The sequence below is a fragment of the Hemitrygon akajei genome, chromosome 8 (genome assembly GCF_048418815.1).
Source record: "Hemitrygon akajei chromosome 8, sHemAka1.3, whole genome shotgun sequence".
Lineage (NCBI taxonomy): Eukaryota > Metazoa > Chordata > Chondrichthyes > Myliobatiformes > Dasyatidae > Hemitrygon > Hemitrygon akajei.
In genome coordinates, this window is record NC_133131.1 from 124793337 (window position 1) to 124810676 (window position 17340).

Here is a 17340-nt window from a genome sequence, read left to right on the forward strand (position 1 = left end):
TTCTTTAGCCAAAGGGTGGTGAATTTTTGGAATTTGTTGCCACATGCAGCTGTGGAGTCCAGGTCATTGGATGTATTTAAGGCAGAGATTGATAGGTTCTTAATTGGACATGGCATCAAAGGTTACGGTGAGAAGGCCGAGAACTGGGATTGAGGAGAAGATTTTTTAAAATATCAGCCATGATTGAGTGGTGGAGCAGACTTGATGGGCCAAATGGCCTAATTGTGCTCCTATGTATTATGGTCTTAAAATATTTAATTGAATTGAATATTGAGGGTTCCATGCAGTAACTAAACTGTTTATAAGTATTTCTTGCTCATTTTTGTCTGTTCATGTAGGCAACTCACTTATATCAGGGAACGATGCGACAGTGAACCAGAAGGGCCAGGTGTATCTGCATTAACTGCTGAGAACAGAACGCGGTGGGCAAAGGTATGTAGTTAGAACTAATCTCTGCTACTGTTGTGAAAGCTACTGAGACTAATTTTGTTCAGAGATACTGTACTGTGCAATGGTTTTAGATCCATGTTGAAAAATTCTGTATAATGAAGATGATTTCAAAAATAATGAAAAGTTTCTGGTGTAAATGTCAAAAAATTTACTATAAAGAGCGGTAGACAGTAAAACACTAAATCAAATCAATATTTGATGTGAATCCTCTTTGCCTTTAGATCTGCATCAGTTCTCCCTTGGGTATACTGTTGTGCAGTTTTATAAGAAACTTGGCTGGTTGGTTGTTCCAAGTTCCATGGAGAACTTGCCACTGATTTTCTGCAGACTTTGGCTGCCTTACTTCTAATCTCAGATAGTCTTGCTAATGTTGAGATCAGGGCTCCGTGGAGACCATACCATCTGAAACCATATTAAAAATCTAGGGTGCCTAGGACTTTTGTACAGTATTATAAATGGATTGGGCCATTCACTATTTAATTTTCAATCCAAATTCCTGACAAATGGTGCCAGAGAGGGGCACCAGCTTGTGTGCAGCTCCCAATAGAGTCATCAGATACTCCATTTTGAAACTACTACAGCTGAGATCTGCAGTCTCAGACACTGCAGTAAGTAATACTGTTTCAAACTGTTTGAAAGAACCAATGATCTCCAGACCTGACAGATTCAAGATATCCAGTGTCTTAGGAGGCAACGGCCTAGGAGGACTCCAGGTAAGACTGAAATTCAGGGCTCTAGGCCTCCCCCTACTTCATCAGTACAGCTCAAACACCATGTATAAATTCACAGATGTTGGCAAATTCTCAGATGGTGACAAGAAGGCATACAAGAGTAACATGGTTTTACTGGCTGAGTGGTGTCGCAACAACATCCTTGCACTCAACGTGAACAAGACAAAGAAATTGATTGTGGACTTAAGGAAGAGAAACTCAGGTGAACACACACCAATCCTCATTGAGAGGTTAGCGGTGGAAGGAGTAAGCAGTTTTAAGTTCCTAAGCATCAATATCTCGGAGGATCTATCCTGGGCCCACTTCATTGATGCAAACACAAAGAAGGCATACCTGTGGCTCTACTTCATTAGGAATTTCGGAAGACTGTTGGAAATTTCAAACGATGTACAGTGGAGAGCATTCTGACTTGTTGCATCACAGCTTAGTTTGGAGGCTCCAATGCAGAGGATCACAAGAGGCTGTGGAGGGATGTAGACTCAGCCAGATCCATTATGTAACTAACCTCTTCACCATTTTCAAGAGATGGTGTCTCACAAGGCAGCATCCATTGTTTAGGACCCTCACCATGCCCTTTCATTACGACCATCAGGAGTAGGTCCAGGAGCCTGGCAACCAATACTCGGTGATTCAGTCAGTTTTCTCACCTCTGTAATCAGATTTCTGATTGGTCCATGAGTACTGCAACAAGATTCCTTTTGTTTTGTACTCTTTATTTATTTTGTAATTTATTCTACTTCTATGTCTTTGCACTGTACTGCTGCCAGGAAACAATAAATTTCATGTTTTATGAGACAGTGATAATAAATCTCATAATGATGCTACTGTCTTTTAACTTGAAGTATGAATCAGACATCTAATGGAAATATTTCAGAAGCAGAATCAGGTTTATTATCACTGGCATATTGTTGTGTTAACTTAGCGGCAACAGTTCAATGCAATACATAACATAGAAGAAGAAGAAATAAATAAATTAATTACAGTATATGTATATTGAATAGATTAAAATTGTGCAAAAACAGAAATAATATATATTTAAAAAGTGAGGTAGTGTTCACAGGTTCAATGTCCATTTAGGAATAGGATGGCAGAGGGAAAGAAGCTGTTCCTGAATCGCTGAGTGTGTGCCTTCAGGCTTCTGTACCTCCTATCTGATGGTACAGTGAGAAAAGGGCATGCCCTGGGTGCTGGAGGTCCTTAATAATGGACGCTGTCCTTCTGAGGCACCGCTTCTTGAAGATGTCCTGGGTACTTTGTAGGCTAGTACCTAAGATGGAGCCGACTAAATTTATGACACTCTGCAGCTTCTTTTGGTGCTGTGCTGTAGCCCCCCCCCCCCCCCCACAATACCAGACAGTGATGCAGCCTGTCAGAATGCTCTTCACAGTACATCTATAGAAGTTTTTGAGTGTTTTTGTTGATGTACCAAATCTCTTCAAACTCCTAATGAAGTATAGTTGCTATCTTGCCTTCTTTATAGCTGCATCAATATGTCGAGACCAGGTTAGGTCCTCAGAGATCTTGACACCCAGGAACTTGAAACTGTTCACTCTCTCCACTTCTGATCCTTCTACAGCTCTTTCGTCTTACTGATGTTGAGTGTAAGGTTGTTGCTGCGACACCACTCCACTAGTTGGTATATCTCACTCCTGTATGCCCTCTTGTCTCCATCTAAGATTCTACCAACAATCATTGTATCATCAGCAAATTTATAGATGGTATTTGAGCTATGCCTAGCCACACAGTCATGGGTAGAGAGAGAGTAGAGCAGTGGGCTAAGCGCATACCCCTGAGGTGCACCAATGTTGATTGTCAGCAAGGAGCAGATATTATCACCATTCTGCCCAGGTTGTTGTCTTCCGGTTAGGAAGTTAAGGATTCAATTGCAGACGGAGGTACAGAGGCCCAGGTTCTGTAACTTAACAATCAGGATTGTGGGAATGATGGTGTTAAATGCTGAGCTATAGTCGATGAACAGCATCCTGACATAGTTATTTGTATTGCCCAGATGGTCTAAAGCCATATGAAGAGCCATTGAGATTTCATCTGTCATTGACCAATTGTGGTGATAGGCAAATTGCAATGGGACAAGGTCCTTGCTGAAGCAGGAGTTCAGTCTAGTGATGCCGAACCTCTCAAAGCATTTCATCACATATAGACATGAGTGCTACCGGGAGATAGTCATTAAGGCAGCTCACATTATTCTTCTGTTATGAAGGATGAACAGCTCTGATGGGCAGAAGGGTGCAGAGTTGCCCATGTTCCCCCCCCCCCCCCCCCCCGGGAGAATCACAATCCGTTACTGTTGCTATGCTGCTCATGAGAGAGAGAGATGAAATGAAAACATGCTGGAACATCTGCTACAGATAAGAGAGAGATAAGGGAGGGGAGAGAGACTTGTTGATTCACCGTGTTATGACTTCTGAGAGACTTATGGCTTCTGAGAGGGTTATTTATCTTAAACCATTCTGTTCATTAAAATTCCTCAGTGGACAGCCAGAGTGGGCTGGTTTGATGGACACAGCCATTCAAAACTGATTGACACCTGAGACACCGTGAGTAGGGATAAAAGTGAGGTCTGGGGAGACACCCCTCAGACACACCAGGAGACACACTATTGAGCACTGGTTGAGCGTTGGAACCCACGGGAAGGTGTGGGGCATCGGAGACCGAACAAAGGATCGGTCAGTTTAACTCACAGTGTTATAGCGGGGCCGGTGGGGACTTGTGTGTGTGTCCACTCATGCCAGAGTGACAAGTCCACCACAGAAGAACTGTCTAGCTGAAGGACAGAGGGGTCATACCTGAATGGCCACAACAAAAAGACGGATCAAGAACGTAAAGGAAGGTTTGCCTGCCTGTAGCTGTTACTGCTCGCTCGCTCTCTCTCTCTCTCTCCAATGACTACAACACAACAACCAGTATCTACCTCAGCATGTATGAACTGAACTGAACTTTATACCTTTATATGACAATTCACTATCCCCTAGACATCGATAGAGCTTGTTTATTATTGATTATTATTATTCCCACACTTTTAGGTTTAGTATTGCTAATGTTTATTATCTATATATTTGCATTATTGATATTGATTTGCTTATTTTACTAATAAACACTTTTGAATATAGTACCACCAGACTCCAACGGATTCTTCTTTCTCTGCTGGTTAGACACCCAGTTACGGGGTACGTAACAAATTGGGGGCTCATCCAGGATTTGATTACCAAATTGGGGTGCCAGTGAATCGGGCTAAAAGTCCCTTATCTGATCTGGTTGCGTGGGTAACCAGACGGGAAACCAGCAGAGATGGAAATAGACAAATTTATAGAAAACCCGACTTTGAGGGTGCTAGAGGGTGCCAAAAAGGCGGACTTGGTGGAGGTTGCGAAACGATTAGATCTCTCAGAGGTGAAGTTGTCAATGAGAAAGTGGGAGATACAGAGGGCCATAGCCCAGCATTATGTATCCAAGGCTGTGTTCACATCTGAGGCATTGGACCTGTTCCCTGAGAGGAAACCAGTTGATGGGGCAGCTCAGTTACAGTTGGAAAAATTACAGTTGGATTATGAGATCCAGCTAAAGGAGTTGGAGGCGAAAAGGGAGAAGGAAAGAGCTGAGTTAGAGGCACAAAGGGAGAAGGAAAGAGCTGAAAGGGAGATGGAGGAAAGGGAGAGGGAGAAACAGAGGCAGCATGCGCTGGAAATGGAGAAGTTAAAGGTACAACAGGGAAGAGACCGGGCGGTAGGCTCAAGTGAGGGGTTCAAGATTGGTTGGGAGATCCAGTTGGTACCTCCATTTGAGGAGACGGATGTCGATAAGTTCTCCTCCATTTTGAGAAAGTGGCTGTGAGCCAGAACTGGCCTAAGGAGAAATGGGCCATTTTGTTACGGAGTGTACTTAGGTGAAAGGCTCAGCAAGTGTATTCGGCAATGTCCATGGAAGAGTCTAAGAATTATGAGGAAGTAAAAAGGGCTGTATTGAGGAGATACGATTTGGTGCCAGAGGCATACCGGCAGAAGTTCCGGAATCTGAGAAAGCCCTGGAACCACACGTATTTAGAGTTTGCCCGTGAGATGGAGATGTGTTATGAGTGTTGGTGCGCCTCAAAAAGGGTTGTTGGAGATTATGATAAACTGGTGCAGTTAATGTTGATGGAGCAATTTAAAAGTTGTATCCCTGAAAGTATGAAGACGTACTTGGATGAGAAGGAGATGGAGACTCTGTCTGTGACTGCCAAATTAGCAGACGAGTACGCCCTAACCCAGAAGGCAAAGTTTTCCTCAAATAAGAGTTACCAGAAAGACCGTAGGGACGGTAGAGAGAGCCCACCGGCTAAGGTAGAGAATAAGCCGGGAGCTAGTGGTAAAGGTAAGGAAGAGGAAAAGCAGGTTGGCAGGAAGGTTCCTAGCTTCACCTGTTATAATTGTGGAAAAGCCGGTCATATTGCATCTAAGTGCTTTGCTCCGAAGAAGGAGACAGGAAAAGGGAAAGCAGTGATCCCCACAGGGTGTATTGAGTCGGTTAGCAGATCGATGAGGGAGGCAAAGGTAGATAGAGTACGAGAGGCGTGAGAAATTTATTTCAGAAGGGACAGTGTCTGTGAAAGAAGGAGAAACCCCAGTTCCAGTGAGGATCTGGAGGAATACTGGGGCTGACCAGTCATTGATCCTAAGGAAGGTGCTAGATTTCGGTCCTGAAACTGGAGAGGTTGTGTTAAGAGGCATAGGAAAGGGGACAGAAGCTGTACCTTTGCACAGGATCATTTTAAAATGTGACCTGGTATCTGGACCAGTCGAAATAGGGGTGCGGTCAGAATTACCGAGAGACGGCGTGGACGTCCTTCTTGGTAATGATTTAGCAGGTGGTGACGTGTGTTCAGCAGTGAAATTAACAAGCAAGCCTGTGAGGGCTGAGGACTCGCCCATAGATTCTAAGATCTATCCCGCATGCGCAATCACTCGCAGCATGTCGAGAAAGGCGGCTGAGAAAGAAGACAGTTTAAATGAGTCCAGTGTTGATTTGGCTGAGACGTTTTTACCGACCCTGTACCAAGAGGGGTTAGGGGATGGTAAAGCGGAGAATAGGGAGGTGAAAGAGAGTAAGGGAGAGGAGGTAGATCCACCCTTAGCAAGGAGGGAATTTATAGAGGCACAGAGTAAAGATGAGAAACAGATAAGGCTGTTAGAAGGTCCAGGGTTGGATATGAATGATCTGTCTGGCTTGACAGAACTGTTTGAAGAAGTTGAAGAATTTAAATGTGTTCCCGATGATGTGAGGGCAGTCCTAGATGAAAAGGATGCTGCTACCTTGAGGGAGTCTGCTGGGCTAGCAGACGAGGTTGTTTTAACCCGCAAGGTTGAGTTTACTCCGAAGGGGACTTGCCCAGAGAGTAACTGGGAGGATCAGGGGAACTTAGAATTTGAAAAGGGGACTGGTATTGAAAGCCTGGGAGAGGTAGATGTCCCGTTTGTGTGTGTTCAGGTTGTTGAAGTACCTGTGGAGTCACAGGGTGCTGAACCTAGTATTGAAACTCAGGAAAAGTCTGAGGTATCTGATTTAGTTGAAAAGGAATGCAGTCCTTTTGGGTCAGATGGACTTGGTTCAGTGAAGAAAGGGTTAACCTTGGTACCAGTGGAAAGTGAGAATTCTCAGTTGTTTGTGTTAGAAGGGGTGTTAAAAGTTAGTGAGGAGATGAAAGCTGGTGATGTGAATATTATTGAAGGAGAAGGGAAAGGTGTTGTTCCTAAATTGAATAAAGAAAATTTAAAGTCTGAATTGGTTTTAGAAGGATTGACAAAAGGGAAGGGACTGTTAACTGAACAATGGCTTGTTAACAAGGTGCCTGTGAATCAATTACAGTTTGTTTTAGAATTTAAAGGTAAACAACTCGCTGATGTTATTCAAGGAGGTGATTTGGAGAGATAGAACCAAAAGTGCTGTTTTGACAAAGAGGGATCACTTGCAGATGTTAAACTGAAAACAAATAGAATGAAAGATCCTGAAGATAAAATTAATGACTCGCTTAAAATTAAAGAATTGTGTGGAAGTTCAGAAAATGGGCTTAGTTTGGAAAACATTGGTGATAAGATAACTCCTATGAAAGGAGTCTGTGAAGGCCTATTCCACACTGGTGAGCAAACTAACCATGTGAGAGTTAAGTGGAAAAGGGACAAAGGTTGACCAAAATGCCACTTTGAATAACAGGATCTGGTTTTGCGGGAATTGGATTTTTTTTTTGAACAAGGAATGTAAATAATAAAGACAACACCATGGAAGACTGACTGTTTGAATGTTAAGTTTAAAAGTAAAATAGAGATTAGTATTTGCACAAACTTTTATAATGTACCACAGTATGATCACACATGTATTGGTTCACATTTTGTAATATACACTTAAGCTAAGATCACAACCCTTGGTATTTTTGGCTAACTTGAAAACTAAAAATAGGAGGTTACTAAGTTGGAGTCTGATGCTACAGGAATTTGATATTAAAATACAACATATTAAAGGGAGTGACAATGTAATCGCTGACTGTTTATCTAGATGTTAATTTGAATGCATATCTGTATTATTTTTGTAGTTAGGACCACTTCTGTATTTTGTTAGATTCTGTAATTCTGTAAGATGCTGTATTAGTTAATTTTCACCTTGGTGAAAATTCCCAGAAGGATGGGGGTTTTATGAAGGATAAACAGCTCTGATGGGCAGAAGGGTGTAGAGTTGCCCATGTCCTCCCCCCCCGGGAGAATCACAATCCGTTACTGTTGCTATGCTGCTCATGAGAGAGAGAGATGAAATGAAAACATGCTGGAACATCTGCTACAGATAAGAGAGAGATAAGGGAGGGGAGAGAGACTTGTTGATTCACCGTGTTATGACTTCTGAGAGACTTATGGCTTCTGAGAGGGTTATTTATCTTATACCATTCTGTTCATTAAAATTCCTCAGTGGACAGCCAGAGTGGGCTGGTTTGATGGACACAGCCATTCAAAACTGATTGACACCTGAGACACCGTGAGTAGGGATAAAAGTGAGGTCTGGGGAGACACCCCTCAGACACACCAGGAGACACACTATTGAGCACTGGTTGAGCGTTGGAACCCACGGGAAGGTGTGGGGCATCGGAGACCGAACAAAGGATCGGTCAGTTTAACTCACTGTGTTATAGCGGGGCCGGTGGGGACTTGTGTGTGTGTCCACTCATGCCAGAGTGACGAGTCCACCACAGAAGAACGGTCTAGCTGAATGACAGAGGGGTTATACCTGAATGGCCACAACAACACGATGGATTAAGAACGTGAAGGAAGGTTTGCCTGCCTGTAGCTGTTACTGCTCGCTCTCTCTCTCTCTCTCTCTCTCTCTCTAACGACTACAACACAACAACCAATATCTACCTCAGCACGTATGAACTAAACTGAACTTTATACCTTTATATGACAATTCACTATCCCCTAGACATCGATAGAGCTTGTTTATTATTGCTTATTATTATTATTCCCACACTTTTAGGTTTATTATTGCTAATGTTTATTATCTATATATTTGCATTATTGATATTGATTTGCGTATTTTACTAATAAACACTTTTGAATATAGTACCACCAGACTCCAACGGATTCTTCTTTCTCTGCTGGTTAGACACCCAGTTACGGGGTACGTAACACTTCTTAGGCACTGGTATAATCGTTGCCTTTTTGAAGCAAGTGGGAACTTCCACCCGTAGCAGTAGAGGTTGAAAATGTCCTTGAATACTCCAGCAATTGGTTGGCACAAGTTTTCGGAGCCTTACCAAGTACTCTGTCAGGACCTTCCACCTTGCAAGGGTTCACCATCTTAATTTAACTTTTTAGTTTTAGTTTATATTTCGGTGTGCCTGGTAAAGCTGCTTTAATTTCTCGGTTTTAGGTTGGCTAAATTCAGAAACTGAGTCAAGGATTGATGGCCATTTCTGCTCCCTGAAAAACAGTGGAGTTCTAGGTGGGTCTTGAACGCACAAAAAAATGACAGCAGTACTACTCGTTTCTTCAATGGTAGCTCACAAGTTAGCTGCAGGTTGTTAGTACAGTGTTACTGTAGCCAGCCTGTAAATATACACTTTCACTCTGTATAATGTAATCACAAAGATGAATCGGCTCGTAAGGTAAATAATGAAATTTGCGTCAGATTCATCTGTGTTCTATCGCTTTTTTGTATTTGTACTGAAAGTTTGAGTTCTTTGCAGTTCTTGGTCTTTACTTTGAATTTTCACTGTCTGAAAAGGAAGCACAAGTATTAACAAATAGTTTTAAGTGATAGAATCAAATTCTATTGTACTTCATTTTTTTCCTCCAAAATACCTGCAAGAAAATGAATCCCAAGATGGAATATGGTGACATACATACTTTGATAATAAGTTGACTTCAAACTTTGAAATCACAGGCAAAATTAGTTGTATTTTTATTTCCTTTATGTAGGGTCATTGAACAATATAGCATGGATACAGACCCTTTGGCCCAACGAGTTCTTGTTGCCCACACAGCCAGTCCCAATTTCCTGCTTTTAGCCCATATTTCTCCAATTGTTATCATTGTACCTGCCTCAGCCACTTCCTCTTGCAGCTTATTGCATAAACTCAGCTCTTTCTGTATAGAAATGTTGCCTCTCAGGTACCGCTTAAATGGGCAGCACAGTGGCATAGCAGCTAGTGTAATGCAATTTTCAGTGCCAAAGACCAGGGTTCAGTTCCACCACTGTCTGACATCAGTGCAGCAGATTTGAACTGGTAACTTAATTGGTAGTTGGTGCCTGTTTTAAGTACCTTCATGGCCATGTGTAACTTCCATAAATCTGATTTTTATAAATGTACTTTACCTTCAGTTTTGTGAAATGAATACTTTTGCTATCTCTATGTGACATTATTTTGTGACAAATTTAGGAGGCCTTTAGTTTAATTGCTCCTTGTTTTCTGTGAACTGCTTGATTCTTTCTTCCATATATATTCTTGGATTCAATAGCCTGGACCTTTGCTGGTGACTGAGCTCTATTTACTATGATCAAGATTATGGCTTTACGTGCCAGCATGTAATGGGCACTGTAGGAAGGTTAACCATAAAGCACTCCACATTTACCACTGCATCTGATCAAGTATCTATGTAATAAATATGTTGCAGTCAGACCACATCCTTGGAAGTGATTTTCTTATTTATTTAAGAATTTGTAAAGATCATTGGAGCAGCATACCTAGAGTTGAAACATTAATGAAATCCTGTGTCTGGTCGCCAGAAATTACATTTCATGAACTAGTTTTGTTGATGCTCCTGTGTAGCTGTCTTCAGATTGATTCCTCATTTCTTTTAATAGAAGCAGAAACATTTTTTCACTCTGATCATTTTTTAAATGAACACAATAATTCAATCAACAAAAATTATGTATAAACGGAGTAAGTTTTTAAAGTGGAGGCACAGAGACTGCAGATGCTGGAATACCAAGCAACAATTTGCTAAAGGAACTCAGCGTCTGTGGGAAGAAAGGAATTTTCTTCTCCCCTGCAGGATTTTGACCCAAAATGCCAACAATTCCGTTCCTCCCACAGATGCTGCATGACCTGCTGAGTTCTTCCAGCATATTGTTTGTTGCTTGTGTCTTTAAAGTAATTGGTTTGCAATGTATGTGCCTGAGTAAGTTCATTAGTCAAGATAACAAGCAGGCAATACCAATACAACATAGAAATGAATGCTTACTTTCTGAGATGGAAGGATGTTACAAACATAAATATTTCTGAATCTGATTGTTTACATTTTAATATTTCCTTACAGACACGGGAACATCTAATTAGCTTGGATCCCAATAATGTGACTATCCTGGAACAAATTCAGAGCTCCTTGTTTATACTCTCGTTGGATGATGCTAGTCCCCATGCAACAGCCAACAATTACTCTGAAGTGAGAAATATTAATTATTGATAAATAATAATGTTTGCTTTGGAAATTTATTGATTAAAACTTCAAATGTAAGATGGAAAAAACTGCAGAACTAAAAAGCAGAAAATTCTGGAATCATGTAGCAGTTACAGTAAGAGTGGAAAGAGAAACAGTTAACATTTGAGACCTATGAGAAAGAGACAAAACTTGTTCGAGGTAGCAAGAAAGGCTGGGAAAGGATGAATGGAATAAAAGGATAATGTGAGAGCAAATGAGTTAATATAGCAGCCCAGTTGCTTCTTTACCTATGTTATGTAAGTTTTGCGCTATAGCAAGCTGCGGGTTATATCCGGCATACCAGGCTGTAGAGTCATACAGCACAGAAACAGACTCTTTGGCCCACTTTGTCTGTGCCAGCCAACGTATCTACTTGAGTTTTTCCCATTTGGCCCATTTTCCTCTGATCCTTTCCTATCCAAGTACCTCTCTAAATATGTTTTAAATGCTGCTAATTGTAAATTTTAGTATGGTCAGTGGGGTCTGTTGGGCAAGCCAAGTTGTTTGCTTGGCTGATTCCAGACCCTCCAAGTGCCATTTAAGGAGACTATAGTGGAGAAAGGGCCACAATAACAGATGATAAATTGTGGAAATGACCTGATACAAGCAGAAAGAAAAAGCATGCAACCCGATGTTGGAAAATTCAGTAACGAGTCCAGACTGCTGTAACGTATCCAGAAGACATCGTTCCGCAACCTTGTGCCCGGATTTGTTGTAACAGTATTAGTGGCCACAGGGTGGGAGAGAGTTGGGAGTGTTAGAGCCGATGGCTTATTCTGGCTAATCCATCTGTGGCCTCCTTTCTGTCTTTCTGACGTAGTCGGTGATATTTGAACATCATATGTAATCATAGCTAAGCAGCCTTTATTACAGTTTGATTCTTTACTTCTTTCAGATATGTCTATCAGCCCTAACTGGAAATCCAACTATACGATGGGGTGACAAGTCCTACAATTGTCTTAGTTATTCTAATGGAACATTTGGTTCAAACTGTGATGTAAGTGAGTGGAAGAAAAGGGTTTCTTTCCAGAGAACGTTACATGAACAAAAACAGTGGACTGTCTGCACAGAGGATAATCTCTTAATGCGTGAACTGAATTATAATTTGGTGAATTGTTTCAGAGCATAATGTTGAACAGGACTGGAAGGAGATCACTTCCACTCTTTCAATGTTTAGATACTGTAAGACCATAAAACCATAAGACATAGGAACAGAATTAGGCCATTGGCCCATTGTCTGCTCTGCCACTCAATCATGGCTAATCCTTGTTTCCCCTCCTCAGCCCCACTCCCCGGCCTTCTCCTGTAACCTTTGATGCCGTGTCCAATCAAGAACTCATCAAGCTCTGCCTTAAATACACCCAACAACCTGGCCTCCACAGCTGCCTGTGGTAATAAATTCCACAAATTCACCACCCTTTGGCTAAAGAAATTTCTCTGCATCTCTGTGCTAAATTGGCATTGGTAAGGCCGAATTTGGAGTACTGTGTGCAGTTCTGGTCATCAAATTATAGGAAAGATGTCAACAAAATAGAGAGAGTACAGAGATTTACTAGAATGTTACCTGGGTTTCAGCACCTAAGTTACAGGGAAAGGTTGAACAAGTTAGGTCTTTATTTTTTGGAGCATAGAAGGTTGAGGGGGGCTTGATAGAGGTATTTAAAATTATGAGGGGGATAGATCGAGTTGACGTGGATAGGCTTTTTCCAATGAGAGTAGGGGAGATTCAAACAAGAGGACATGAGTTGAGAGTTAGGGGGCAAAAGTTTAGGGGTAACACGAGGGAGAATTTCTTTACTCAGAGAGTGGTAGCTGTGTGGAACGAGCTTCCAGTAGAAGTTGTAGAAGCAGGTTTGGTATTGTCATTTAAAGTAAAATTGGATAGGTATATGGACAGGAAAGGAATGGATGGTTATGGGCTGAGTGTGGGCCGGTGGGACTAGGTGAGAGTAAGTGTTCGGCACGGACTAGAAAGGCCGAGATGGCCTGTTTCTGAGCTGTAATTGTTATATGGTTATAATGGGCACCCCGTATCCTGAGGCTGTGCCCTCTTGTCCTAGACTCCCCATTCATTGGAAACATCCTTTCCACATCTACTCTATCTAGGCCTTTCAGCACTCAAAAGGTTTCAATGAGATCCACCCCCACCATCCTTCTAAATTCCAGCGAGTACAGACCCAGAGCCATCAAATGTTTCTCATAGGATAACCCTTTCATTCCCAGAATCATCCTTGTAAATCTCTGGACCCTCTCGAATGCCAGCACATCTTTTAGATGAGGAGCCCAAAACTGTTCACAATATTCAATGTGAGGCCTTATCAAGCATCAGCATCACATCCCTGCTCTTGTATTCTAGGTTTCTTGAAATGAACGCTAACATTGCATTTACCTTCCTCACCACTGACTCTACCTGAATGTTCTGCACAAGGACTCCCAAGTCACTTTGCGTGTTAGATTTTTGGATTTTTTTCCCTGTTTGGAAAATAATCTACACATTTATTTCTACTATCAAAGTGCATGACCATGCATTTTGTAACATTGTATTTCATTTACCACTCTCTTGCCCATTCTCCTAATCTGTTTAAGTCCTTCTGCAGCCTTCCTGTTTCCTCAACACTAGCTGCCCCTCCACCAATCTTCGTATCTTCTGCAAGCTTGGCAACCGAGTCATCTGTTCCATCATCTAAATCATTGATATACAGCATAAAAAGAAGCTGTTCTAACACCGACCCCTGCGAAACACCACTATTCACTGGCAGCCAACCAGAAAAGAATCCTTTTACTCCCACTCGCTGCCTCCTACCAATCAGCCAATGCTCTCACCGTAGCAATAATTTTCCTGTAATACCATGGGCTTTTAACTTGGTAAGTAGCCTCATGTGTGGCACTTTGTCCAAATATACAACATCCACTGCATCCTCTTTATCTATCCTACTTGTAATCTCCTCAAAGAATCCCAACAGATTTGTCAGGCAAGATTTTCCCTGAAGGAAACCATGCTGACTTTGTTCCATACTCCATAACCTCATCCTTAACAATTGACTCCAATGTCTTCCCAACTACTGAGGCCAGACTAACTGATCTGTAATCCCCTTTCTCCTGTCTTCCTACTTTCTTAAAGCGTGGAGTGATATTTGCCATTTTCCAGTCCTCTGTCACCATGCCTGAGTCCAATGATTTTGGAAAGATCATTACTAATGCCACCACAATTTCTACCACTACCTCTTTCAAAGCCCTAGGGTGCAGATCTTCAGGTCTGGGTGACTTATGTACCCTTGGGTCTTTCAGCTTTTTGAAATAGTAATTGCACTCACTTCTGTTCCCTCACAGCCTTCAACATATGACACACTGCTAGTGTCTTCCACAGTGAAAACTGATGCAAAGTACTCATTTAGTTCATCTGCCATCTCCTTGTACCCCATCATTATTTCTCCAGCCTTATTTTCTAGCAGTTTTATATCCTCTCTCAGCTCTTACATACTTGAAAAATCTTTTACTATCCACTTTAATATTGTTTGCTGTCTTTCTTTTCCCTCCTAGTGATTCTTTTAGTTGCTCTCTGTAGGATTTTACAAGCTTCCCAATCCATTATCTTCCCACTAGGTTTTGCTTTGTTGTATGCCCTTTCTTTTGCTTTTAAATAGCTTTGATTTCCCTTGTCAGCCATAGTTGTACTATTTTGCCATTTGAGTATTTCTATATTTTTGGAATACATCCATCCTGCATCTTCCTCATTTTCCCAGAAACTCATGCCATTGCTGCTCTGCTGTCATCCCTGCTGGCTTCTGCTTATAATTTACTTTGGCCAACTTCCCTCTCGTACCACTGTAATTTCCAGTATTCCCCTGAAATACTGCTATGTCAGACGTTACTTTCTCCATATCAAATTTCATGCTGAACTCAGTCATATTGTGATCACTGCCTCCTAAGGATTCTTTTGCCTTAAGCTCCCTAATCACCTCCGGTTCATTACATAACACCCAATCCAGTATAGCTGATCTCCGAGTAGTAGTAGTGACAAGCTGGTTTAAAAAGCCATCTCGTAGGCATTCAACAAACTCACTCTCTTGAGATCCATTTCCAACCTGATTTTCTCAATCAACCTGCATGTTAAAATCTCCTATGACTATCATAACATTGCCCTTTTGACATGCCTTTTCTATTTCCTGTTGTAATCTGTGGTCCACGTCCCAGCTACTGTTGGGAGGCCTATCATCAGGGTTCTTTTACCGTTGAAGTTTCTTAACTCAATCCACGAGGAATCAACATTTTCCAATCCTACGTCACATCTTTCTGATTTGATGCCTTTTTTTTTAACAGCAGAGCTATGCCATTCCCTCTGCCTACCTTCCTATCTCTGCAAAACAACGTGTTACCTTCGACATTTAGTCCCAGCTACAGCCATCCTGCAGCCACGATTCAGTGATGGCCACAACACTATTCCTGACAATCTGTAATAGTGCAACAAGATCATCCACCTTATTTCTTAATCTCCCTGCATTGAGATATCACACTACGCTTTTTGATTCTGCATCCCTAATGCACTGATACTCACCCTGCAGGCTGCAGTTTTGTCCTATCATCTGCCTGCCCTTCCTGACGGTCTGACTGCACGCTATCTTTGCTTTTTTACCATATGTTCTAAAGTGAGTCCCTTCACTCTGGTTCCTACCCCCCCTGCCAACTTATTTTAAATTACTGGTCAAATTTGGTTTAGTCTGTTATCTAAATTTTGCTCCCTCTGATAATGTGGTACTCTGTTTAGTTAATTGGCTATTTGTGAATGCATTCTTATTAAAAATATTTGTTATAAATTTAGTCACATTGAATTTCTTTTCAAGTCATCTTTCCCATAATATCTAGGACTGTTTATCCATCAGATAAACACAATATAATGCAAATAAATAACAAATAACTAATTATTATTTTAGGTTGTATATTATTAATGCATTTAATTTTAACATATGACTTATTGATTTTCTTTTGATCCAGCACTCTCCATATGATGCAATGGTCATGGTTTCTATGTGTTATTACATTGATCAAACTTTGAAGTCGGTAGAAGGTAAATGGAAGGTATGTTTAGCTTTTAGTGTTAAATGTTTGCAAAGGAACAACTGATTACGCTCACCTCCATACTTCCATTGAAGTGAATTGCAGAGGTGTCCAGGGCGTGCCTTAATTTTTAACATCCAAAGATAAAAGGTAGTGTAGTGGTTACCGTAATGCTGTTACCACACCAGTGAAGCAGGTTCGATGCTGCTGCTGTCTGTAAGGAGTTTGCACGTTCTCCCCATGACTGAGTGAGTTTCCTCTCGATGCTCCAGTTTCCTCCCACGTTCCAAAGACTTGTGAATTAGTAGGGGAATTGGTCACATGGGTGTAACTGGGTGGCGCAGGTTCTTTGAGCCAGAAAGACCTGTTACCATGCTGTATCTCTAAATTAAAAAGTAAAATAATTTTATTATTTTAAATTTTGTCAGGATACAATTAATTATATAAAATTAAGTTCAATTATCATGTGCTTTTACAATAATTCAACTCAACTCACTTGTTATCTATTTTGATCCTTGAACTCTATATTTTATAAGATGCAAACTATTCCTTTGAAGGTTTTTTTCAGCATTTCTCTGATTTGAGATCCTCAATTCATGTGACAGAAATTACTTTCCTACGTCAGGGGCACAATTTTCTGTCATGTCAGTATCAGATATTTTATTATATTTTAAACAAACAGAAATTCTGTTGTTAACAATAATGCAGCCTTGGGAATCCCACTCCACCCAAAATGGCATTGTGGTGAGATACCAGTTTACTATTGGGCCACTCATCAGCTAACTTGGAACTACTGGCAGGGCATGTATTCAGCCATGGGCTTTTGTCCAAGCTTATTTCTTCGAATCAGTAGTCACAGGCTTCGTCAGGCTTCTGCTGAGGTCATGGTGGAGGAGGAGTCAGGCCAGTGGTGTGGACCGGGGTAAGAGAAGCCTTGCTCTGTTCAATGTTTTGGATTTTCTAGTTGGAGGTTTAGGATAAAGAAATACCATGATTATAGACTGAGGCCTCAACTGGGAGCTTCAGGGATGCCATGGTGATTCGGAGATAGTGACCTAGGATCAGAAGTTTGGAGAGAATTCATGGACTTCATTCCAAAATGGCAGCCATCCTAAAGGAATAAATTAATAAATATTAGAGTTGGAATT

The 17340-nt window shown here is 41.3% G+C and overlaps 1 protein-coding gene across 4 annotated transcripts in view; it reads left to right on the top strand.

Annotated features, from left to right (window-relative positions):
- The window catches only part of crot (carnitine O-octanoyltransferase), a 64763-nt gene that overhangs the window by 33978 nt on the left and 13445 nt on the right, over positions 1-17340 (top strand). For all 4 annotated transcript variants that reach the window (XM_073054545.1, XM_073054541.1, XM_073054542.1 and 1 more), the window contains 4 exons: positions 339-432; positions 10976-11101; positions 12033-12134; positions 16130-16213. In XM_073054545.1, the coding sequence (XP_072910646.1) occupies positions 339-432; positions 10976-11101; positions 12033-12134; positions 16130-16213 (406 nt within the window). The remainder of the gene's footprint in view (positions 1-338; positions 433-10975; positions 11102-12032; positions 12135-16129; positions 16214-17340) is intronic.